Below are 26,391 nucleotides of genomic sequence, written 5' to 3' on the forward strand. Positions count from 1 at the left end.
TGCTCAGGACAAAAACAGATTTCTAGAACCCATTTAGAGTATGACTTTATTCTATTTCTGAAGATTAAATGAAATTAGTGATTCCCCTTCTCCCAAGTACATTTTTTTCTTAAGTTCTCATTCCCTGGCTCTGGTTCTCTCCTGTGAACGGAAGTTAGCCAAGACAGATACAATCTGATTTGCTAGCTAAACTCATTTTAAAAACTACATGTATACATCTTCGTATCATAAAAGAAGCCTGTGGCACCTAGTTGAATGCATGTCTGATTAACCACTGACAAAAAGCTTCAGCATGCCAGAAGTCCGCTCATCATAAGCTCCCTTTGGAGTTTTTTTGTTTGTTTGTTTTTTTTAAACACTGTACTTTAATGGTAAGATGGGCTTATTGGCTGAAACATCTGTTCGTTCCACAATCAGAAAGCAGCCAGTCCATAATGGTACTCAGACACTGCAGTGATGTGGGCCATATATGTGGAACAGATGCAATGGTGGAAAGAAGCTAGCACCCACTACTGTATGGTACCGACACACACCAGAAACAAATGAAGTTAGAGATCCTGAGTTATACTGACAATATGCTTTGAAAATAAACATGTCCACATTTATTGACAGGGCACCACTAGATTAGCAAAATAAACGATTCAGTTATAAACTGTCATTTTAAATTTGTCATGTTTTTATTTTATGCCTAGTTCACTATTAACCCTCTAAATTAGATCTGTTGTCATCTTCGTTTCCAAACACTGGCCAAAGAAAATTCTCAGTAAGAGTCTCGCTTCATCTTTAAATCATCCACCTGGGCCCAAGGTCTTCTTTATGGTGGTTTCTAAGAAGTGAGCAGCCTTAAAAACTGACTCATGCTGAGACAAAAACACATTACATGTAAGCAGAGCTTCAGTTTGGAAGTTCCCTTGCTACAAATGAGCATTTTACATTCATAGTATATACTCAAGATCCGATTTTAAAAGTTTCAGGTATTTCAGGTACTTGCACAAGCTCCCCTGCCAATTTTTTCTTCACCTGTTTCCTACTGTGCATGAGACCCACAAAAACAAGTTAAGTAGTAAATCTGACTATAATGTCAAGTGTACAAAGTCAGAAGTCTGGAAAAAACGGCTAATTTCAGTCACAATAACTTTGGGTAAAAATGTTCAAACAGGTGATTTTTAGCTGATGTTCCCCTTCAATATCCTTTATAAAAACTAAAATCAAATGACTCTGCGTTTAGTCAGTGGATTGTTCAGAACTGACTGAAGGGGTAGGAGCACTGCAGCTTTTCAAAGTGTAGAGTGCAGAGAAAAGCCTGGTCTACAGAGTTTTTGCTATAGCAATGGTCAGTTTTGGGATATGGTTTATTTTTACTGATGTTGTCATAGCAGTACGAAATGCAGCATGCACACAGTTAGACCAAAAGGTGTCTTATGTTGGTATAGTTTCCCCTGCCCAAACAAGTATAAGCACATTTACACTGGGGGGAGGGGCTGTACCAAAATAGTTAAAGCAGTACAACGCATGCAGTAAAATTGTTCTCTTATTACACTTGCTGGATTTGGTGCAACCCTTTGTTTGAGTAGACGTACAAAATTTAAAAAGCCAGAACATTCAGAGTAATGAATTTAATATTATGAAACATTAAACTGACAGCTGTAGGGACTAAAGGATCTGTTTAGTCAGAGAAAAAGGGCATAACTCCAGTGCCCATTTCCCCACCAGGGAGTGTCAGTCATAGCCCCAGAGGCAGACAGGAGTAGAGTTCACTCTCTTGCCCATTCAGTCCTGGCCACACCTGTTGTGACTGCCAACTCGAACAACTCATTTCACATGGACAATGAAACAGCCTTCAGATGGCAGAGACTCATTGCTTGTACTGGCCAATAAAAGGGGAACTGGTGGTTCGGTTTTCCACTTTGGCTGGAAAATTCCTTTTGAAACAAGTCTGACAGTTTTGTCTGGATCAGATGTGAGAGGCAAGCGGTACATGCAGCTTCCTAACCCCATTACAGTTCTGATCTGCACAGCCCTCTCCTAGTCTAACCTTAGAGTCTTACCAAACGAAGAAACGTACCAAGTCCTAAACAAAGTCAGACATGCTCAACATGCCAGCCAACCCACTGCTGAAAGGACAGCCAGGCATATAGCAAGGCAACAGAGGACAAGAGAGGATGGGATGGTTTGAACTCTTCACCTTCAGCACCTCCCTTCTGGCCAAGCAGCAGCTGTGTATCACGCAGCTGTGTCACTTTCAGATCTGGATTCCAATAGCCAAGTCAGTAGCTTAATATACTTCCAAAATTTGTTCAAACTTTAGCATCTGCCTGCTCTTCGTTGCATCAAGGAAAGGAAAATCACTTCTCAGCTTTGGCTCCCTACCAGCTGTATATGAAACTAGCTCTCACTATGCTATCAGTGGCATGTGGATCAAAAAGAAGCCTCAGATGGGGAACAACAGAGGTTGTATTGTCACTTCTTTGTAGATAAAAAGACGTTTTATAACTATACTCAAATACATGAGGACGACTGTGGACCCAGAGCTAAAGCTCTGCATTAGGTATATTCTTCTACCACTAGAGGGCAGACTAGCACTATCGGCAGCTTGGGAAGACCTTCCCAAGGACTGTATTCTACAGAACTCCACACAAAACCACTTCTCATTTTTCAACCCAGAGTTTGTTGCTTTGCTTTCGTTTTAAAGAATTAAAAACCCCTTTTTATTCAATATCAATATTCCAATTCTGCAAAAAAAAAAAAAAAAAATCAAGTGAACTGAGTGTGGTTGTAACTAAGGATATTAGTATGCAGCAGCGTGTGACTCTACAGTGCACAGGCCTGCCACGAAGTAATGTCCTATGCAGACAAGCCCTGACATGTGAAAACACGTTAAGCTGTATTACTGGATGGCAAGGGAAAAACTCAGCCCTCACACCTCCCGAACTCTGCTAGCCCCAATCCCTTTCTGTGACTAAACTGTCTGGGATGAACTGTCAAATCAGAGCCACTTGACTGCCTTGACTGACAGAGACCAGCAGGATTAACCAATCCCAGGCTCAAAGCCCGCAATGTCACTCTGCCTCTCGCATGATCAGAATGGTACTTACCATTTTATTGTGCTTCTAAGATTAGGCTGGCTGACTGTGCTGTCGTCTATAAATATGGTTGAGCATGAGCTATACTTTTTCGTAAGCTGCCCTGGAGAAACCTTAAAAAAAAAAAAAAAGACAAATTTAAGAAAAGTGCTGCTACAAATTTGTTTACAGAAATTTGGCTTCTGGGTGTACAACTTCATCAACAAATCCAAAATACTGCAGATGGATACTAAGAAGCAAACAGGAGGCACCTGGAGATGAATGCTCTTTGCGTCTAAACTGCCCTATATCAGTACAGTTAGCCAAGATGCTGCTAATTCTGCAGACAGACAGAAATGTTCATGTACATAAACGCAAGACAACAAATGTAAGTGTTCTAATTTTAGTTTGGTATCAGCCTTTTCCCTCCTTTAATACATTTACCTACTTCCTCTATGCCAACTGCTCCCATGTCTCCTTCTCCCACTCCTTGTTTATCCCCTTCTTTTATACCACACCCCGCACTTTAAACACGCTCCCATTTTCTGGCCACTCCATCCTCTCTTTAAAACTCAGCTCTTCCATAAACTCTTCATAACATTAATCTCTTCCTTGTATCCGGCTTATCATTTTGAACCAGAACGTGAGCTATCTGGAGATCTTTGTTTTGGTCTGCAGCTGTAATCTCAGGCAAAGGAGGGTCTGTACTTGGGATAGGAAACCTCAGAAGAAACCAAAGCATGCTGAAGGATGCAATATTGGTAATTACCAATGAGTGCCTCTTCCTCAGTAAGGTATAATTCACTTCCTGTCCTCCAACTATGTAGCGTTTGATGTTTGAACAAGGTCTGATTGTTTAAAAAAAATATTTAAAAGGATTTTTCGTATTAAGGATTATTAGTATTAAAAACATCAGGATTTGATTTCCCTCTTTTTTGGAGGCCTCCCTGAACAACCAAAGGGATATGACCTCACAAAGTTGAAGAGCTTTAACTGAACAGTTTAAGGTTTGCCAACCTCTGCTTAATACCAAACCTCAGTCACTGAGAAATCTGTGTAAGCTCCAACACCTTTCACCCCCTCAACTGAGGCCTGGGGAAAGATCTCATGGCAGTTCTTAAGTCCTCCAGCAAAAACAAGAAAGTCTTCAACCTGAATTTTGGCAGACAGAACTGGAACTTATTTTCACAGATATAGATATAAATTAAGAATGACAAAATACACAAGTCATTGTGCTACCAATGTGGGCATATACATTTCACTTTCAATGGCACATCCAAAAACTTGCAGCACCAAAGCAGTTTTACTAATTTAAGTTTGTTTCTTTTTAAGTACCAAGAGTGTAAGTTATTAGAAGACATCTCCCCTGACCTATTATCCAGTGGCATAATAGTCTCATGCATCTCTCTCTCTGGTGAGATGTCAAAAAGGAAAAAAAAAAGGGAGGGTGGGAGAAAATGAGCTAGATGTGTGAAGTATCAGCAAATGAGAAGCTCAGAACAGTTCTGTTTACTAAAAAGTTACTGCCAGGTTATCATGGGCCCAATTTCCAGAGGTGCTGAATACCTGACTTCAGTGAGAGCTGCAGTGGTGCTATGGATGGATGCTCAGCACTTGAAGAGTCAGATCACTTCCTTCTGTTTATTAGAAGCCATCGCTCAATTTTTTCTTCCTTTTAACAAGACAGTTTGCACTGAAGAAATGTCATTACTTCAATGAAGACTAGCTGCATTTCCTAAAAATTGCCTTTAGATAGCAACACTCATAATCGCAAATCTTTGTCGAATTAAGGTTTAAATAGCTTGTAATCTCAGTTTTTAAATGTACGTGGTTTTACTTCTGCTTTAAAGAGAGATCAATTTAAGAATCACACTTGTCTGAATTTTCCCCCCACTACTGTTTACAATTAATACAGAAGGTCAGTATAACTGAAAAAAAATGCTATTTTATGTTTTGACAGCTCATTCATCGCTGTGCTCTCCTGTGTCTGTTTTCTCCATTTGCGTAGATCTTTCACAGAGCAATGTAGGAATGAAATGATTGTGAAAGGGTTTAAAACTTGGAAAAGATAAGTGTATAATTAATAAAGTTTGCAGGGACGTTGGGGTACATAAAGGACCTACAGCTACTTTGAATGTGTTTTTGAAATTTGACTAAATTCCAAGTTGACAGTATCCCTTAAACATCTTATGTCTGATGGTTTGTTTTACTTACATGATTGATGTGGTTACTCTTCCTCTTCTCTCGCACTAGGAATGGGGGAGGAAAATGAACTCGATTATAAAATAAGAAGTTCCATAGCAAGGCATGCAGTGGTATCAAGCAAGCTGCAGTGTTTTCCCAAAATATAAACAAGCAACACACTGGATCCTATTTTAGTTCTTGTACTTTCCACATCAGGAATTCAGTTTTGAGGACAAAATCAACACATTTGTTTTTAAATGTTTCACAAAGCCATTATGAATAAAGTACTCTCTCACTTATCCAAATGACCTGGGGACAGCCAAAACTTTCAGATAACTGGGCATTTGGATAAATGGAAGTGCCAGAGCATTTAATGCTAGAAGCCAGAGGAAGCAAGAGGCAGTGATCAGGCCTTCCTGTGCTTTGATCTTGCATGCTGCAGCCATGCTGCATGGACAGAGCCCAAAGGGAGGTAAAGAGAAGGGTAAGGAAACGGGGAGCATCCTTGACAGCCTCACAGTCTGCAAGCACCAGTACAAACAGGGAGGGAGAGGACTGGCCCCGTCCATTGGGGCTTTCAGTGCCAGGAAGTGTTCAAGCAGCAACAAGGAAGTTATTCCCCATTGCAGCTAACCCCCACCCCCTGCCTCCTCCTTTCCTTTCCATTCTCTCCCTTTCACCTTCCTCCTGCCCCATTCATTTTCCTTAGCCCATCAAGTCTCCCTCTGTCCTCTCACTGAACCCCTCACTTCTTTCTTGCTCTCTCCTCCTCCATGTTCTCTCATTCTCCCCTCACACCTCACTTTTCTCATTCCTATCTCTAGAAATCCTCCCAAATCCCAGTTCCTGCAACCTTGATGTTAACCAGACAGTAGGTGATAACTAACCCAGCTTTTTCCAGGGGGAGGGAGAGATACTGTGGCCTTGTATAACTAGCGTTTCTGGATAAAGGCAATTCAGATAATGGAAGTTATACTGTTGCTCAAATAAAATCAAATGACAGAGTCTAAACTCAGTTTAGAACCACAATTAAGAATTGCACTATTTCAGTTGTATAGTCTTCTAAAAAGTGCAGAAGTGTTGAAAATATGTATGGAAGCTAACTGAACTATTTGGCAGCCAGAAACACTTGAGAATGCCTTGAATGTAAAGCTTTTATCATCTGTAAAAGTTGGGCACATTTTACAACTAGCTGTTAGTTTTCATATGCATAGATGGAAATATTCTCAGCATCAACATCTGGCCCTACCACACAGTTCAAGGATAACTACCTCCGTTTTGGGAAGACTTCAGAGGTTCAGAAAAAACCCAGCAACTTCCACAAACAGGCTAGGGACACCATCCCTGCTCATCCTGGCTAATAGCTATTGATGGACCTATCCCTCCATGAACTTATCTAGTTCTTTTTCAGCCCTGTCATAGTCTTGGCCTTCACAACATCCTCTGGCAAAGAGTTCCACAGGTTGACTGTGCGTTGTGTGAAGAAATACTTCCTTTTGTTTGTTTTAAACCTGCTGCCTGTTAATTTCATTGGGTCATCCCTAGTTCTTGTGTTATGAGGAGGAGTAAAGAACACTTCCTTATTCACTTTCTTCACACTAGTCATGATTTTATAGACCTCAAATCACATCCGCCCCTTAGTTGTTTCTTTTCCAAGCTGAAGAGTCCCAGTCTTATTAATCTCTCCTCATATGGCAGCTGTTCCATATCCCTAATAATTTTTGTTGCCCTTTTCTGAACCTTTTCCAATTCAATACATCTTTTTTGAGATGGGGCAACTACATGTGCATGCAGTACTCAAGATGTGGGCCGTATATAGGGGCAATATAATATTTTCTGTCTTCTTATCTAGCCCTTTCTTAATGATTCCAAACACTGCTTGCTTTTTTGACTGTCATGGCACCACTGAATGGATGTGGTCAGAGAACTATCCACAATGACTCCAAGGTCTCTTTCTTGAGTGATAACAGCTAATTTAGACCCCATCATTTTATATGTATAGTTGGGATTATGTTTTCCAATGTGCATTACTTTGCATTTATCAAATTAAATTTCCTCTGCCATTTTGTTGCCCAGTCACCCAGTATTGAGAGATCCTTTTGTAGCTCCTCTCAGTCTGCCCAGGACATAACTATATTGAGTGATTTTTGTATCATCTGCAAATTTTGCCACCTCACCGTTTACCCCTTTTCCCTGATCATTTATGATTATGCTGAATAGAACTGGTCCCAGTACAGACTCCTGGGGGACATCACTATTTATCTCTCTCCATTCTGACAATGGACCATTTATTCCTACCCTTTGTTTCCTATCTTTTAACCTGTTACAATCCATGAGAGGACCTTCCCTCTTATCCCATGACAATTTACTTCGCTTAAGAGCCTTTGGTGAGGGACCTGTCATGCAATCTTTTTATGCCACAGACTTAACAGAAGGTGAAAGGAGACTTCTCATTCCAAAAATGACACAAGCCAAAGCTCATGGCCATCTGGCCACATTTTTATTTGTTAGATAAAGTCTACACGAGGGTTGGAACTACTTCAATTTTCTCATGATACTGTATTGGTCTTTTTAAAAATACAATAAGGATTAAAAGCCAACTATAAAGTAGCAGCAGTAAACAGAACTAAAACTAGCTAAGCATAGGGAGCAGTTGGGAATATTTATATGTACAGAACAAGCTGAAAAATAATGAGCAGTCTGGCTATCAGCTTGTACAACATACTCTTTCCAAACCTTCAACCTTTGACTTTACAGATTGCTAGTTCCTGAAAGCAGAGAGTGTCTTCCTACCTGTCTGTACAGAAACTAGCACATTTGACACCAATGTATAAACTACCACTTTTAAACAGACAAGAATTGCTGGCCCGGATAAGTGTTAATGTCTCAAAGTAGAAATCATTGATTTTATTGACCTGGCAAAATGTTCAGAAATAAAGCAGACCCAGTACATTCTAAATAAAAGGTTCTGCATCTTCTACTCATGCAAAAGTCCTGTCCACCATAGCGCTAACAGTTACTAATCCTTAGCAGATCCATACTACTTTTCTAAAACAAATGTTTATACATCAGTTCCAAGTAATACTGAACATGTCAGACCCACGTTTAAGACTGATCCTCCGCCAGCAGGACTTTCGTATAGTTTAACATATTTCTGGCATGGCTTAAAGACTGCATACTGCACAAGTAAACCACATTCCCAAATGTGTCAAGTTTTCTGATAGTATCCAAATGCCACTTTAAACTAAGTTCTAATATTTGCAACTTCATCTCTATAGCTGTCCCAACCTCTACCTCTTTTGGGGGGGCTTTTTGGTAGGGTGGGAGTAGGTGGAGTCCTCCTTCCCATGACTAACTTCAGTGCCCACCTCTCTCACTTACAGACTTCCCAATCAGCATAATCATGATGCTGACATTACTGAATCTCCCTAGAAAGGGGATTCTGAATAGCAGCTCTGAAATCTACAGATTTGTCAATTTAACTCTACTGTTCTTTGGCAGAACTATAAGCAAGCAGCAGCCACACTGAAGCTTTTTGTCAAGGCAAATAGGTCCTTAATTCTTATGGTTGCAAAGATAACATTCCAAATAAGGGTTAAAAACTTTAAAAGAAAAGTGAATCTTAAGGGACCCATCAGTTTAAATCACTGATTTCTAACACTATCATCATTACAAATAACAGATTTCTATAACTGAAAGATGAGAATATATTTCTCCATTATTTCAGTTTGTTTAGCTTGTGCATTCAACAGCCTTTTGTGATCAGATAGCTTCACTGTTTACCCTGAATAGTCAGTTTCCAATGTGTGAGCCTTCCACAGAAAAGGGAAAAATTTTTAAGTTAGTAAATCTATGCATGTGTTTAAGGGGGGCTCAAGAATAGATGTGCTTTCTGAAACTACTTAAACACTTACAAAAGTGAACAGATTTCAAACGGATAGTGTCCCTTACAGAATTCATGGCTTCGGCCCACCATTCATTGGGGCAAGCTTCCCACTTGCAAGGGGATTTTTTTCAATCCCTGGTCATAAAACAACTGTCTTCTGCAGCTAAATACCGAAGTGAGGTAAGGCAAACCTGTTCTCTCAAACTACTGGAAATCAAGAAGCTTGAATCTCCTGATATTTGATACCCATAAAGCACAAATGGCACAGTCATAATAAAACAGCCTATGAAGACATTACTATGAAGAGCTGCAAATTTTTAAGCTAGTAATTTCTTGCTGTGACTCAGGTTAAACACAAAGGCAATTTACGTTTCCATGACTCAGCTTGACCCGCAGTTCAAATATCCAGTTATTTTTCACTGCTCTTCCACCCCCTTTCAAAAAGCGAAACAAGCATTCGCTTACCATCTGTTTGAGACTTGCTCAGGAAAATTGTGCTTGCTCTGGGATGGTCAGATGGATTTGATTCCAAGGCTAAATCTGAAAGACAAAAGGACGAAGAGATGGCATTTCAGTTTGGGGTGAAGAGAAGAAAGGCCCATGTAGTGGTAGCGAAGGTGACTACTGATGAGGCTGAAGGGAACATTCTGAAGGCTGTCCGACTCTTGGAGAGCTGTATCAGCTTTCAAATCAACAAGCTGGTGTTAAAATCCTGGCTTTTTAGCTTAATGTCCCAAACAAAAATCCAGTCTACACTACTAGTTTTAAAACTATAAGCAAATGGAGGTACAATTTAGAAGCCAGTTATTTAGGGCAGAGGACAAAAAATGGTCTCAGTAAGTAAACAGGTTATTTTTCACTTTACTAAAGTTTCCTTTCCCACAAAGAAAAGCTGCCTGAGATATGCAAATAGCATCAGTCCTGAGAAGTAGCAAGATCTGCCACCTCTTGCTGGTGCTATCACACGGGCTAAGAAGCAGCCTCCTGTTATCCCCTACCTTTAGGAATTCCCCCATCCCAGGACAGGTACTTGCTGTTGTCAGATCCCTCTTGCTCTCTCATCCCCATTCCCAGCCAGCCTGGTTTCCATTTGGGACTTGTAAACCACCCTAGTGGGAGGCAGTATAGTTTGGTGAAACATCTATTTCAAAGTAGGTTCTACTTAGCTACAAGCATGCTCAAGCCTCACTTGAGTCTCAAAGTGTTTGATTTTAATCTCATCACTAGTCCTGCCTTTATAGAAGCTATGCCAGACGCACAATTCCCAGAATACCATGTGGACAAGCTACCCTGGCATTAAAAACCGTTTCACTAACTGGGATAAATACTTAGTTTAAAAGCCAAACTGCTTTTTAACTACATCTCTGCCTGCACTAGTGGAAAATCTGCATAAATTTAAATTAGATGCATTTTAGGTAATCAGGAAATGTTTACAAATATTTGAGACGGAAGGGGAGAGCACTTTTAAAAAACTTACCCACTCAGAAACGATCACTTGAGAGCCTGCTCACTAAAATTCCAACTAATCTATGAAACACTGATGTAGGTTAAGTAGTCAAGTAAGGAAATGTCAGAATTAACGTTGCTTTAGTCTCTTGCCATGATGAATCAAAGATGACATCAGAAAAGAATCCACACCTCACTTAGACTGAGACAGACACAGTGCCTGGAAAAGTCATAGTACTGAAAGGGTTGTAAACATCATGCTATATCAAGCTGGCACTAGGTTTATGAAAGGTGGAACAGCTGTTCTGAGGGATTCATGCTGTAGAAATACCAATCTATGCCTTACGATCCAATTAATGTATTTTCTGATGGGACTTAAAAACAAAACCCAACCAACCAAAACTTAGGCTCTCCTACACCCTAAGAAACAAAATTCCTGATTCTTTACATTAATCATTCTGACCAACCCTCTTCCAACATATGCTGCATTTACTACATAAACTATACAAACCAGGAACAAGAAGTCTAGTATCTCAAGACAACGTATTGACGCAGTGATGACTCCTTCAAGGGTACAAATTAACTTAAAATGCCCCATACACTTTCCCCAGAAAAAGTGAAGGGAGATTAAACTGTTTACACCCTTAATCCTGACACTATCCCCACACTAAAATGCTGATTAAATAATTAGTAGGCAAAATAATACATCTTACAATAATGTGACAACTCTTCATGCATCTCTTGGATTCTCCCCAGGCACATACACACAAGCCTTCTGTGCTACACACCATCTACCCATAATATATCTGTTCCTCATGTGTCATGGTAAGAGCTGGTCTGCACTGAAAAGTTAAAGCAGCAAAGAATCCTGTGGCACCTTATAGACTAACAGATGTTTTGTAGCATGAGCTTTCGTGGGTGAATATCCACTTTGTCAGATGTATTCACCCAAGAAAGCTCATGCTCCAAAACGTCTGTTAGTCTATAAGGTGCCACAGGATTCTTTGCTGCTTTTATAGATCCAGACTAACACGGCTACCCCTTCGATACTGAAAAGTTAGGTCAACCCAGCTATGTCGCTTAGGAGTGTGAAAAATCCACATCCCTGAGTAATGTAGCTAAACTGACGTTCTTCCTGTACCTATTGGGTTCCGGGAACTAGGCAGGCAGGACTTTTCCTGTAGCGGGGTGGTTACCCGCTCCTGCCCTGAGGGGTTTAAAAAGCAGCCTGGGCAGGCTTGAAAACTGCAGCTCTAAAAGCTGGGCTGATTGGGGAAGTGGCAGCAGCTGGGCCACACTCTAATCAGACCACAGCTGGCCTGTATAAAAAGGCCAGGAGCAAGTACTCTCCCTCTGCTTGTAGAGAGAAAAAGGGCCTGGCTGCAGAGAGCTAGACACAGGGTACCTGAGTGGAGCAGGGCTGGGGAAAGGCAGAGGAGCTGGGGAGCTCCTGCCTGGAAAGCCCCAGGCCAAATGGTACTGGGAGTTGCAGGGGGCAGCAAGTCCAAACGCCTTTGCCTATGATGAGTGGCTGATACTGCAGTTTGCCCCGGTGAACAGGGGCTAGATGGAGACTGGGCAGTAGCCAAAACTGAGGCAAGGTGGGGATAGTGGGTTGGGGGTTCCCCAGGGAAGGGAGACTCAGATTGGTGGGGTATTGCTAGGGGGCAGCACCCCAATTAAAAGGGCACCAGAGTCCAGGGAGGGACACAGGGGCCAAGAGGACAGGCGGATCACCAGCCTGCAGAGGGTGCTCCTGGCTGGAAGTGAGCTAATTCCCCTGAGGACAACCAGAAGGAGGCGCCGCAGGGGTGAGTCCGCACATCTACACTTCCATTGACCTAGCTATCGCCTCCCAGGGAGGTGGATTAACTACAGCACTGGGAGAACCCCTCCTATTACTGTAGTGAGGGTCTACACTGAAATGCTACAGCACTGGGCTGCTGTAGCATTTAAAGCGTAGATATAGCTTAAGTCAAGTTACGGGTCAGGTGAACATACTCCTCTCAGTCCTTTCATTCAAGATTCCCCAATGGCACATTACATTGGTTTCTAGCCCTGGGACATTTGCCAAATATTTGGCTTAAACCATCACTGATCATGGCAAACAGTATTGTTCTGACATTAGTCTGGGACTGAACACAGCAAGTTCCAGAACAGTGTAATTCTGAACCTTACTATACAAATATGGTGCATAAAGATCTATTCTAGCAATATGAAGGTTTGGGGATTTTTTTTTAATTCTTCCAGCCCTCCCACTTCAAACAGATCATAATCAAGAAAACTGATCCCTTTGATCAGTTTTTTTAAACTTAAAGCAAAAATTTCTTTGTACAGTTTTTCTCTCTCTCTCTCTCACACACACACACACACACACACACACACACACACACACACACACACACACACACACACAGTAAGTTTAGTGCTCATGGTGCCCATGAAAAAGCTTCTTCATAGTCCTGAACAATCGGCTGTAACAATTTGGCAGGATCACCTCAAAAAGAGGGAGTGGTTTACTCTCTCCACCCATTAATTCCTTTGTTTCTATACTCAGGATTGTCAACAAGAGTATTAATTTTAATACTTAACAATAATAATATTTTGAGGATTTATGTAACATGGACACCTGCCCACTAGGAAATGGACTAAGAGCAACACATTTTATATATGACTGGATAGTTAAGATGGTTGCTACTTTGACTGCCAGCCACTACCAATCTGGACAGGAAAAAAGCAGCAACCCAGAAGTGGAAGTGCTCTGTATCTCATTACTAGATGCCAGTCATCTCCTCTATCATGCAAGTTACATTTCATCATTAGCTAAGCAGACTGTATAGCATATCATAATTCAAACCAATGTTTATAAGGCATTGCAATACAAAGGCTGTCGGACAAGTATCGTGGTTTTAAAGCATAAAGGCAATGACTGAACAGACATCTCAATCTGTCATAATGGGACGATATCTCAGTGAAAAATTGGATGAAAAAAGTTAAGAGCAAAGAGTAATGCTGCTTTTTTTTTTTTCTTAAAAGTCAGCCAAGTGAGATATACCCCCTATTGCTTCTTCACATCTCTGAAGCTCCACTGAAGTGATGTTTGTCTAACTGACAAGACACTCTGTTGGATTAAATTGACCCTGACCCCACCTCCATTATTTTGGCCTCCTCTTTCTTCTCTTCTGCCAATCCTTTCTTAGTATTAGATACTAGAAGCCAAAGTGAAAAGCTGAAAGTGCTACCAGAAATATAGATACAGCCCTTCTTGTTTCTAGTTACACACACTAGTAAACCACTTTGAGACAACATAGTGTGCTGTCTCTGGGACAAAACCCCAGCAACACCTGATCAGGATTACATGTGTACCAGTGCTTCTCATCCCCTCAGCAGTGTGAAAGGCACCAGCAGGAACAGCAGAGCTGCATTCCTCCACAGCAGCTGAGAATGCAAGGGACGAAGAGATGCATTTAGTAGCTCACAACTCCAGAGCCCCTACCATCTGAGCAGCCATGGAGGATTGGCATCTATATGACTGCACTGTTCCTCCACAGCGCATGCAGGACAAAACTGGTCAGCTGTGGCAGTTTCACTTTTCCAGTACTTCCCTCTGTGTTGCTGGGCAAGTGCTATAAGCAGGAGCAACAGCAGAGGTGATGAACAAAGCAGAACACAGGAAGGACGTCAGAGCAGTGAGGAAGACAAGAAAGCAAGTGGAGCGCAGTGAGAGAAACCATGGGAAAGGCTGACCTGCTAGTAACACAGGGGATTCATGACCAAACCTAGTCCTTTATGCATGCAGCATCTGTGAGCCAGAAACCAGCACACTCAGCTTTGGAGACGATGTGCTTTTAAGTCATTGTCGGCTACTACTCCAGGACAACTGAAAGATCATCAAGTTTGACAAGTGGCCTTGCAGAGGGAGGAAGTAAAAGGACTATCTTCTGAAAAAGCACAGAATTACAGGGAGGGGAGAAAGTGAACTTTAGTTTTATTGGCTACCAGTCCAGCAGAAGTCAAAACACAGTCTCCTCATAATAAATTTTTTTTCAATCAAGCCCACAATTTGAAGTAAAGTGGGGAAAGGAAAGCTCTCAGACAACTGTGAAGTCAAGTCACTGCAGCGTATAATCACAACCATAGTAACTACAACATTACTAAGACATTTTGTCCTGAAATCAGAAGCAAAATACACAATTTAGCACACAAAAAAACCCCTTTTCTTCCCATTCCTTTACTTCTCCTTAGAAAATGAAATTTATTCACAAAGTGCCTCAGCTTGTCAAATTATTAGACCACCTTGCTCGGATAAAGTGGCATGGAACTAAAGTAGGTTTCTGATCACGCTTCATTATTCTACAACACTTTCATCTATGAGCATCTTCCCCACAATGGCTGTAGTCTGAAATGCAGGCAAACAGTAATCTCTGCAAACACCAGTGCTACTGTTCGATGCACTGATGCTAATATGCATCTTCCCCCACACCCCTAAAACCAGGAAAATCACATTACTGCTAGAAGCAACCATCCTTTACCAACTCACAACTCGAGATCTTATGTTCTTGCTACAACACTAGGCCAGCACCCAGTTTTTACTTTTACTCAGCACCTCCATAATTAGCCTTTACATACTAAGAATGCAGAGGTGCTTTACATTGCATTATCCTAGCTACATTCACGAGTTAGAATGTGGCTAACAGACTAGATGTCACTCTTATCTAAAAACAACCCCCATAACAGTTTTCTAGCAAGTGAACTCATTGCAGGAGAACACTAAAATATTGCATTTCCTATGGTAGCATTATCCTCATCCATTGCTTCATTGGACAGCAGTATTGCTCAAAGCACTAACACTGTGATATAGCACATACTTAAACCATTTTAAGTCATAAAATCGTTTCTTTTCTTTGTTCTGGGCTGGATTTCGTCCCCAGCCAAGCAGTCTGAAACTTTGATTAACAGCTGTACTGCCCTTATTTCACTATCTACCAGAACAGGAAGGTCCACGCTATTTAACACTCACAATAAGTTAAGACAACAGACTTATACGTATGCCAATAACTTTCAGAAAGTACAAAGTCTGTTATTCCCTAACACAGTTATGAATGAAGATAAAGTGGTGTTTCATGATCCATTTCCTTCAAACCATTTTAGTGCATTTATGTTCAGAGTGACTAATTACTGTGGGGTTTAGTTTCCAAATCAAATGTGCTCCATTTACTTCTAACATGAAGAATCACAAGCCCTGCAAATTTCACACACACACTGAAAATCCAGGTGAGCTCTTTGTCTTCCATGCGTCAGCACCAGTAATAAAGATGCTGCAAGGCAAGTTATGCTCTCAGTTATACTTATGCCACGGAGTCTTCAAATTAAACCCTTAGTTCCATTTTCCATGAATTTGCACAGGAACTTAGTAAACCATTCCACAGTCAATTCAGAGGAAACTGAATCCAACTCAACCTCCCATTGCCAGATTGACTCTGGGGGAGGATTACTGCATTTTAGCAACTAAAGTAAACTAACGTGGCTCTGAATATAATAGGTCTGCTGAGTAAGAAAACTTTAAACCAAGACTTGCGTGACAGCAGGATCTTTAGAAACTCCTATCAGTTCATTCTCCATTGAAAGTCCAATCCTATTTTCATCATCAAAGAAATACACCATTGGTCACTGCTGAAGAAATGATAATCTCCAAGGACCAGGACTTCAGACGACAAATAAATACAAAGGGAAATTGCTTTTTGTATGACACAATGATGAAATAAATAAGGATATTGCAAAGTATTTGTATACTGTTCATGGATTGACACTGGATGTGGTATTAAAGGTTTTGCATTTTCAGAAGTCCCTGTGGTACTCAATCTCCTTCACAGCAAAACCAACAAAGTCCTAGTCAATTTAACTCTTAGCCCCCTGCTAAGGAACCTAAAACAAAAAATACATGCCCATTCCACCACATGCACTAATCAGGCCTTTCAGGGACTGAGAGAAATTGAACAGGAGTCCATCACCTGGAGCTGTGTGTGCAGTAGCAAAAGGATTTTGGGTGGGCAGAGTCAGACTGTGAAAGGGACCAAGAATTCCAGAGGGAAAAATAAAACCAATTACAAAATTTACAGAAGGAGAGAGAAACATCCTCAACATTTTGTATCTGGGGGAGCGAAGGAAAATGGAAACCCAAATGAAATAAGATGTGACAAATGGACCACATTTTAATACAGCAATTAAAAAATTTAATACAAACTCAATGTGCCATTTAGTTGGGTGGTTAAAAAACCAACTTTAAACTGTCTTTTTCCTCCCTGTTTGCACTAACCTCTTGCATTTCCTCAGCATTTGGAATTCGTTAGCACAAGTTAAAATAGACCCTGGAATTTTTAGAAAGTTACAGATTTTTATATTTAAAAACATTTTTGTACATTAAAGTATGGGTAGCCGTATCTCAGGCTTCTCAGCCAAAACGGATCACCCCAGAGGTTAAAAAAAGGCATTTTCCTCACTGTTTCTTCATGTACACTTTGTCTGGTGTACTACAGGGAATGCTTTACAAGGAAGTCAGGGGTTAACTATTACCAGAAATGATGGACCAATAATCTGGCAAGTCAGACTCCATCTAGTCTCTACAGATAAAATTAAAATAATGCAGTGTATTAGGTACTAATTTGCATAGTAGGCCATCTGATTATAGGGAGGTTGTGGGGTTTTTTAACTTCAGTTTAAACAGTGAAGTGAAAATGCAACAATACCTTCCCTCAGTAAGAATTTTAAATGCTGAAAATATGATGCTCTGACTTTCATAAAAGTTACTAGAGAACTTTTCAAACTTCCTTTTAAAGGTCACTTCAGGCATCAGCTCAAATTCTCTCTTCATAGCAGTTTTGGTTATCGGTAGCCTAACTTCTCAGCCTTTAACATTTTGTTCTGTAAGAGGTTTGATTAAAATGTAATTTTTAGTTTGATTTTTTTTTTTAGTTTTGTAAGGGCTGCTCAGTTTCAACAGTGTAAAGGGTTTACTCCTGTCGCAACTGATATTGAGCCAGTATTAGGTATAATGTTGCACAAACACAGTAAAAAAAGAAGTTAAGAATTTCAACAATGGAAGGCAGTTTTCTGTACATCAGTATGTTTCTTTAACAACTCAGAATTTTATTAAACTCAAATTGGGATTTAACCTAAAAATCCCAATTTGTATCAATCCACGTTTTTGATTTTATTAATTTTAGTATTCTTGCTTTACTGTGCTTGAATTTATGCAAAGAGTTCTCTGAGCGCAGTCACCACCTTCTTTCTGATGTAGGTTTTCAGTTTATCTTCCTTATGGACACTGAAAATAGTGTTTTATTTCACTTTGTATATCTATTTCTATATAATATTTTTTCATATTCTCAGTTCCATTTGTATGGATAAGGAATAAAATGAAAAAAAGTTACCTCAGAACCATAAAAAGAAATACAGTTTTAGTTAGAGTTCTAAAGCGAGTGATGCGTATCTGAGATCTCAGCTCCAATTTCACACTAAATGTTCTACCCCACACTCCCAGCCCCACCTCCCTGTTCTTCCCAGCTACTAAAGGAAGTGCTGTTAAAAGCCTGAAGTTAGCTCCCACACTCAGCAGCAAAAAGTCTCACGGTCCCCACCCACTTCCCATTAGCTAACTCTTTTCTTTCGGCATGAACCCACTGTAGGCTCCAAGCAGGCTCGGAGATATCCATGAAGGCTCTTAGCCACCTTCCCCCTGCTGTTTCTGGGCATGAGACCTGAGCAGGGAAAAGCAAGACAAAAGCCGCCTAAACAAGGCAAAAAAGGAAAGGGAGTCTCACTGCAAGGGAGTCGGATGGGGGCAGACCTGAAATGCTATTTTAAAAGCTTCTCCTACTTTAAATTTTGACGTTTACTCCAGTGATTTTTCTCTTCCCACTCTTTTGCACTTTACAGTTGCCATCCGCATCTGTTCCCATTCCCCTCCTCCCCCGGCCCTTTCTGCAGCTGGGTCAATACTTTACAGTAACAACAAAAATCAAAAGTAGTAAGTCTTATTTAAGATGAGAGGAATTACAATACAATAGCAAACAGAGCTCTCAATATTTGGAGAAAGTAGAGAGCTGAAATTTAATCCTGAATTTCCTTTATTTTGTAAGTTTCATCAAACCAAGCTACTGTTATACGCTCTTATTGTTGAATATTTTATCTAGCATTTCCAAAGTTACATGGAAAGCAATCTTTCTTGAAATTTTAATAGCCAAGAGAAGAGTTCCACATAGCAGCTCCACTGCCCTGTGGGATCATGCTATCATAAGTTAATAAAATAAGTTGCCTTTCCATATAAACTACACTTAGCTTCTCATGAACTGGAACTGTAGATACAAGCCACAGACTGATTACCATGCCATAAGAATCCCTGGTTATGGAATTATTTGCAGAATTTAATGGAGGAAAAACAGAGAGGAGAACAAGAGAGATTCTTTGGTTACTAGTAGCATCTAAGCATGGAAGAAAAAGTGGGAAACACAACACCGGTGTTTTGCTTCATGGTCAACTACCACATGGATACAGTACATTCATGGGGAAGACATTCTGATCCACCCCCTCATTTCCACCTATCCAATGGGAACTCATTAAGTTGACCTCTGATCAGGTGTCAACTACAACAGAACCTTAAAGTTAAGAGCACCTTGGAAAGGGAGGTTACTCATAAGTCTGACATGTTTGTAACTCTGAACAAAACGTTATGGTGTTTTTTCAAAAGTTTACAACTGAACATTGACTTAATACAGTTTTGAAACTTAACATTTTTCTTCTGAACAGTAGCTTTCCCTTTTCCCCCCAGTAGTTTATGTTTACGACAGTACTATACTGCTGCTGCTTGATTGTGTACTTCCAGGTCCAAATAAGGCGTGGTTGATTGGTCCGTTCGTAACTCTGAGGTTCCACTGTACCTACTAGCAGGAAGATGCATTTTAGGTAACGTAGGGAGTCAAGAATTGAGCAAACACGCTGCAGGTATGTGTGAAGATGTTATACCATTTGTAATTCTGGGAAAAATAGAAGATCACAAGAGGGAGAGATTAAAGAGATGAGCAAGAAGATCATAAGGATAAAACCCAGAATGCAAACAGGACAGCAAGCCTGAAACAGGACAAGACAAACAAAACAAAAATAGATTGTGATTGTGTCGAGCAAAGCATGTCTTCCACCAGCAACTTCATCTTTTACCTCAGCAGACAACTGAATGCACCACTTCACTACTGCTCTTCAAATACAACGAGCCACAAAATAAGATACAACATAAGCTGGTTAAGTCTTTGATGCACAAGCAGTTTCCATCATGGGGAAAAGTTGACTCCTTGCATCAAAGTTTATTTTTGATTTAGCTTGCAAACAGTTTTACCAAGATCAAAAAGAGCAAAACACCCACACACTTCAGGCTATTTGACATGTTATTCTATAAAATGGAATAGTGCTTAGATATCTAAAATGAAGATCTGCGGATAGACTATAGTTCATCAATGTATTATTGCACTGTATATTCATCATGACAGACAGATAGACAGACAGACAGACTTCACAGATTATGCCTTCCTGCAGGTTAGGCAACTGCTTCTGCACTCCTCTGGAGAGCCTTCATCTTTTGAATGGGACTTTGTCAGTATTAGAATAAATTTATCTAACTAGTCAAAGGGGAAGAAAATAAGATGACATGTTTGTCAAAACAAGAACCAAGTACTGTGCTGTATTCCAGTAGTAAGGTTCTCATCCTAGACAGATAGTGAAGGGGAGAGAGAAGTGAAGCCTATGTTTTTCCATTCTTTTTTAGCCCTGATCTTTATCTTAACCGCAAGTGGTTATTTCACCCCACCTGGTGCTTCTCCTAATCTTGCCTGGCTCTCTTCCCCATTCCTGGTTATCCCAATTCTTAGTTCAACCCAGTGCTGGTTATGTCAGCTCTACCTCTCATTTTCTTCCTCTTCTGATCAGCTTCCTCTCTTCCCCACATATATCCTCCAAAAGTATTGACTTCTTTGAAATTCAGATTTGATACATGCAGATTTCTCACATGGATTTGATTCATGTAATGCAAGTAGTGCTATTAACCAACCTTGCTTGGACAGTGCACCATACTATCCTCCCTAGGAGGACTTGATTCAATTGACCTCAGATCAGAACCGTAAACCATCAGCCTGCAATAAGTATAGGAACTTTTTAAATGACTAAATTTAATGAGTATTCATATTGAAGTCCAATGAGCTGTAGCATGTGTCATCAGTACAGTTAATAGATGCTAATAACTGCTTACTGTAATTCAATCCTGAATATAGGATAGGCCAATTTGTGGTAACAAAAATATTAGGGATTTATTCAGCTGTACATATTCACTGAATATGTAACTCAAGTTACAATTGGAGTGAAGATGTTTCTTCGACAACAAAAACAGATCCTAACTGGTTTGGATTTATGCAGTGTAGTTTGAGCACTGTCTTTTTCTAAGTATCAAATCTTGGTTTATCCATCAAACCAACAATAGTTTAAAACGTGCTGTTAAGATACTATGCTGGTAAACTGGGGACCATTTCCAGTTTAAGATACAGGCACACATCAGCACCATACTCCAATGCAAACAGGTTAACAGTGCTAAGTCTCAGCTGTTAACTGTCAAGTTCCTGTTGTCACTGAAACATTCAATTTCAGCAAAACAAAGGCGAGAGAGAGTTAAAGTGTGAATTTAAAGTGTAATCCCTGCTTTATCATCGTCCCCACTCAAAGAGCACTTCAGAGAGAATTCTATTCAAGCCAGAAATTGAGCAAGATGTCTATCATCATTTTCAGACACTAGTGTTACCTGTTACCTCTGTTCTTGGGGAACCAGGGTGCAGTATCCAACTTGTCTGACTCACGAAAGCACCCCCCTCCCACCTCTGCTTGAACCAAAGCCAATCAGAAGACTTACAAAAAGCAATGAAAAAAGGCAGTGGAAGACACATCTAAACCCCTCCAGACTGGGGTGACAAGGAAACTCCCCTAGCCTCATCTGCATCAAAGATGGGACAGGGAAGCATGCCTATTAGCATACAGAATGGAGAACAGATTCCAAGGCAAGAACCGCACTGAACTATGGGACCAGAAAAGCAGGGAAGCAGTGCATGATGGGAGATCTCTGTTCCATACGTTAATGAACCCACACTTGCACACCTCCTGCTCGATAGTTATCAGACCAATTCTAGTAAAAATATCCTTTATTGGTATCCAAAATACTGATGCTGCCTAACTGCACTGTGAGCTCCCTTGAAGGAACACTGCCCATAGCCAGGAATGATCAGCTCCTATTGTCTAGCCTGAACAAAACAACTTTGGTATACTCCCTTGAGCCATTAGTTTACCCAATGAACAAATCTAGTGTTCTCCCTTGAACCATTGTTCTTTCCCTACAAAACCCCCTACCCATGCTTAAGTAAGTGCTCTGATGCCTGTATCCAACATCTGCATCAGTTCCACTGGGAGTTTATCTTCTCCTGACTGATCATGCTGGGGGCTCTGCCTGTCTCCACACTCTGGACCCTCAGCTACCACCATCTGGGAACCCCAATGAATTCAAGCTTCACGGAGTGGTGAGAACTCAGCTCTCTCTCTAGATAGAGCCTTCTGACCCGGACCTGTGTGATCAGTTATAGTTTTCTAAACCTGACTTTTATAATATTAAAAGTAACAAATTTGTTTATAATTGATTTCTTTGTTTGGCTCCCCTATGGTTATTACCTGGAAGTAAATAACTTTCATGGTTAAGCTGGTTGCTTCTCCAAGACATACAATAATATTAATAGAGACAGGAAACAGACAGTGATTTCTTGCAATAAGGCCTAATTTACCAAAGGCAACATAAAAATGAATTAAGAGCAATGTTGTATGAATAACTATGCCTCTGAAAGTCTTATAACTTGTCTAATTTGTGCCTATCACAAATTCTAGAATTATGTCCAACCTCAAGATCAAAATTTCCACAACCTCAAAGCCAATCTGTGTTAAATAGCTACTATGTTATCCTTTGATTGTACAGTACTGTCATAAGTTTGCAAACCCAGAAAATTAAATGCGTCTCTTCTCCAAGGCCAATTCTGACATTGGGATGAACTCACAATTAAGCTTACCATAGCTATTCAGCACTGGATCAAAACTGAAGTGATTACATAGTTGAGAGATTCAGACAAACACAGCCCTTATTTCTGAGCAGCTTTATTTAGTTTAGGCATTTATCAGATTACTAGAATCTTTATTAGAGAATTTAAACCCACCCACTCCCACCCAAAGACAATTAGGAGGAAATAGTTCATAAATTCCATAACAGTTTCTTGCATGATTAGGATTTTCCTTTTCCTAAACTGTAAATGTGACTTTTTCCATTGCAGCATTACACAGCTGTCTCAGAGGAAATCTGGAAAGTTGGTTATTCTATTTAGTTTCATTTCTATAAAAACAGCTATGCCATATGGTCCTGTGTGCAGAACCATAGCTGTTTAAATCTTCCATTTCTGACAGTTTTCTCATACTCCTCTGCAGCCAGTTTCTAAATGACTGCCAAAAATGTGTCCCTAAAATTCAGGAACAAGAATGGAAGACCAATGTTAAATGTTACTGCAGGCATCCTACACACCAGATGGCAAACATGCTGTCTCTTTTGAACTGTGTGTATTTTGTAGAGTGGCGGTGCTTATCATGAAATGGGATGGCAAAGCTCTCTTATACAAGTCAGAAGTTAAAGATGTCAAGCAGACAGTCATGAAATGTGAAAGACTGAGGCCATGTCTACATCTAAAATTTTGCAGCGCTGGTTGTTACAGCTGTATTAGTACAGCTGTATAGGGCCAGCGCTGCAGAGTGGCCACACTTATAGCAACCAGCGCTGCAAGTGGTGTTAGATGTGGCCACACTGCAGCGCTGTTGGGTGGCTTCAAGGGGGGTTCCGGGAACGCGAGAGCAAACCGGGAAAGGAGACCAGCTTCGCCGCGGTTTGCTCTCGCGTTCCCGGAGCCACCCTGCAAACCGCAGGGAAGGAGACCTGCTTGCTCGGGGTTCCGGGAACGCGAGAGCAAACCGGGAAAGGAGACCAGCTTGATTACCAGAGGCTTCCTCCTTCCACGGAGGTCAAGAAAAGCGCTGGTAAGTGTCTACATTGGATTACCAGCGCTGGATCACCAGCGCTGGATCCTCTACACCCGAGACAAAACGGGAGTACGGCCAGCGCTGCAAACAGGGAGTTGCAGCGCTGGTGATGCCCTGCAGATGTGTACACCTTCAAAGTTGCAGCGCTGTAACTCCCTCACCAGTGCTGCCACTTTCTGATGTAGACAAGCCCTGAGTGTAATACCATTTGAACCGAAGTTCTCACACACAGAGCACCAGTAAGACATCAGGTGATGTCTAAACAATTCCCACCACAGCATGGCCCTGTCAGCTCTACTTAGGTGGTAGGTGCAGTTGAGAGATTTGAAACACTACAGAACAATTATGTTCACACCCAAGTTTGCTGTTCAGACTGCAGTGAAACATCTGGAATCCTTGAGCCAATGGGGAAGTAAGTGCAGAACCACAATGAGTCTACTGCTGTAATTTAGCTCCCTGTGGGGATGGTTTATAAATTGTCCTTGTCTCTGAGGGTGATGTCACATTACACACAATCTTTATAATTTAATAATCCCCTTACCCTCCAATCCTCCTCATTCTTTCAGCTAAATGGAGACTGGGAATGCAGCAACTATTGTCAGCTCCACAAAAGTTATGATGGTAGTTAGGACTCCAAAGTTAAAGGGCTATCATCAATGTAAAACACACAGTTCCACCTGGAAGTGTTTTACTTACTGATATTACCATTGGCAGCTAAAATTTAAAGAAAAACTCTACAGAGATTGATTGTCTACAGCCTGTTTCACTGTTTTGTCTGTTGAGTTGGTCTCTCCTCTTGGGTGGGGCTTCCACACAGTCTAGGAGGAAAATCTTGTGAAACCACAAAATTTGACAGTGAATTTCAGGTTAAACTGTAGAACCTACAGCAACTTTTAACTTTTTTTTTTAAGACACTGACCAGATTGCAAGCAAATAACATCCCTTTAAGCTTGCCAGTAGTTTTCCATTCTAAGCCTTATTTCTGATCCTCCCCTAACTTCCTTAAGAAAAGTTCTTTGACTTGATATTTCTGTTTAGTTTCAAGCCAAAAATAAATTGTTCTAGAAAATGAAGAAAACCCAGCAACCTATAAGAATTATAAAATTTACAAATACCCAATAAATCTTTGTTTCAGCTACATCATGACCTACAGAAGGCCATCTAGGGAAGCAGTGCAACACTAAAGAAAATTAAGATGCGAATTACAGCACGGATGTTCAGAGCGCCTCAAGAGCAGTTACGTGTCCAAATGAGAAGCTGATTCAGTCCTTAGCCACCCAAGGAGCAGAAGAATGTATGCTGCATCTTGCCTCGCCAGCACATTCCCTGCAGCCAGCCCATCGGGGGGGCAAGGGATGAGAGAGGTGGCTGGGCAGCATCCCCTGTACGGAGCTGGGTATCCATGGGGACCCATCCCAAAGAAATGGGGGGCGCCTCCAATAAGCGATAGATTCATCAGGCAGCAGCCTCACCCCCTCCCACCGCAGTGCTGGGGGCTCCCTTCGGGAGTGGGGCGAAGCAGGGTCCATCACAGCGCAAGGGCAAGGCCGGTACCCGTGGGCTGCCACGCCCACGGTGCCCCCATCAGCAGGGCGCAACCACATGTCACCTGAGGGCAGACCCCCCCTCGCTCTGCCCGGCCCCTCGCTACATCCCCCAGGTCCGGTCCGGTCCCCCTCCCCTTCTGACCCTCCCCTCCCCCTCGGGCCGCTCGCTCCGCCGCTCACCATCCGGGAACTCCCGGTCGCTGATGTGCTGCAGGTGGGGGCCGCCCCCAGGATCCGAGTCCCCCGACTCGGCCTCCGCCGCGGCCGCCGCTACCTGGTAAGCGTCCGCCCGGCGCTCGCTCCCCGGCGCGGCCCCGCCGCCGCCCCCCGCGCGGGCCCGGCCGAGCTTGGGGCTGGTGTCCGGGGACACGCAGCAGGTGACCGTGTTCCCCATGGGGCCCGGCCGGAGCCCCCGGCCCCGCTACGCGGCTCCCAGGCGGGCGCAGCGCCGCATCCCGCCACGCACCCGGCAGCTGCCTCAGCTACGGCTCATGGAGCGCGAGCGCCGCCGCCGCCGCCTTCCCAGGAGCCCCGGGGAAACGCCCCGCCCGTCACCTGATGCCGGACAGCCAATCAGAGGGCAAGAACGGACTGGGGCCGCCGCATCACGTGATCTGGGAAGCCCCTGCTCCTCCCTCTCCCATCCTTGCTCCTCCCCCTCAGCCCCTCCCATCACTGCTCCCCTCCCACCTCCCCCTCCCCCACACACTCCTGCGGCGTGGGAAGGGCAGGGGCAGCTGCAGGCTACACTAGTCGCTTCCCGGGGTGGGGACGTTGCTGACCTGGCCCTGTCCCATCCCACACACCTCCAGTGCGCCGGGGAAACTGAGCCGTGCTGCTAGCAGCTGCTGAGCCTAATCCCTGCAACCTCCAGGGACAGGCCCTGCACTAGAGCCGGCAAGAATGGAGGTGAAAGATGCAGTAGAGGGGACCAATTGAGGCCGGTCCATATGGTTCCCTTATGGCCCACTCAGCCTGGGCACGTTTTACAAGTCATTTTTATGCGGATTAGAGCCTTAGTGTAGACGAGATCTGAGGTGACTTCACCCAAACAAGATCCATTTACATAGTCTAGCCTCAGCCAGACTTAAAAGCTGTTCAGCTCATCCAGTTT

General features: G+C 42.1%; 1 protein-coding gene across 1 annotated transcript in view; it reads right to left on the minus strand.

The window, feature by feature from the left end:
- CCNYL1 (cyclin Y like 1) overlaps positions 1 to 25,697 on the minus strand; it is a 52,903-nt gene extending 27,206 nt beyond the window's left edge. Inside the window, exons 1-4 of the mRNA XM_030580071.1 lie at positions 25,458 to 25,697; positions 9,598 to 9,672; positions 5,277 to 5,311; positions 3,096 to 3,196 (exon numbers count right to left, since the gene is read on the minus strand). Coding sequence (XP_030435931.1) covers positions 3,096 to 3,196; positions 5,277 to 5,311; positions 9,598 to 9,672; positions 25,458 to 25,671 — 425 coding nt within the window. The 5' untranslated portion in view covers positions 25,672 to 25,697. The remainder of the gene's footprint in view (positions 1 to 3,095; positions 3,197 to 5,276; positions 5,312 to 9,597; positions 9,673 to 25,457) is intronic.
- Positions 25,698 to 26,391: the final 694 nt, after the last annotated feature.

Source organism: Gopherus evgoodei, chromosome 11, assembly GCF_007399415.2.
Source record: "Gopherus evgoodei ecotype Sinaloan lineage chromosome 11, rGopEvg1_v1.p, whole genome shotgun sequence".
NCBI classification, from domain to species: domain Eukaryota; kingdom Metazoa; phylum Chordata; order Testudines; family Testudinidae; genus Gopherus; species Gopherus evgoodei.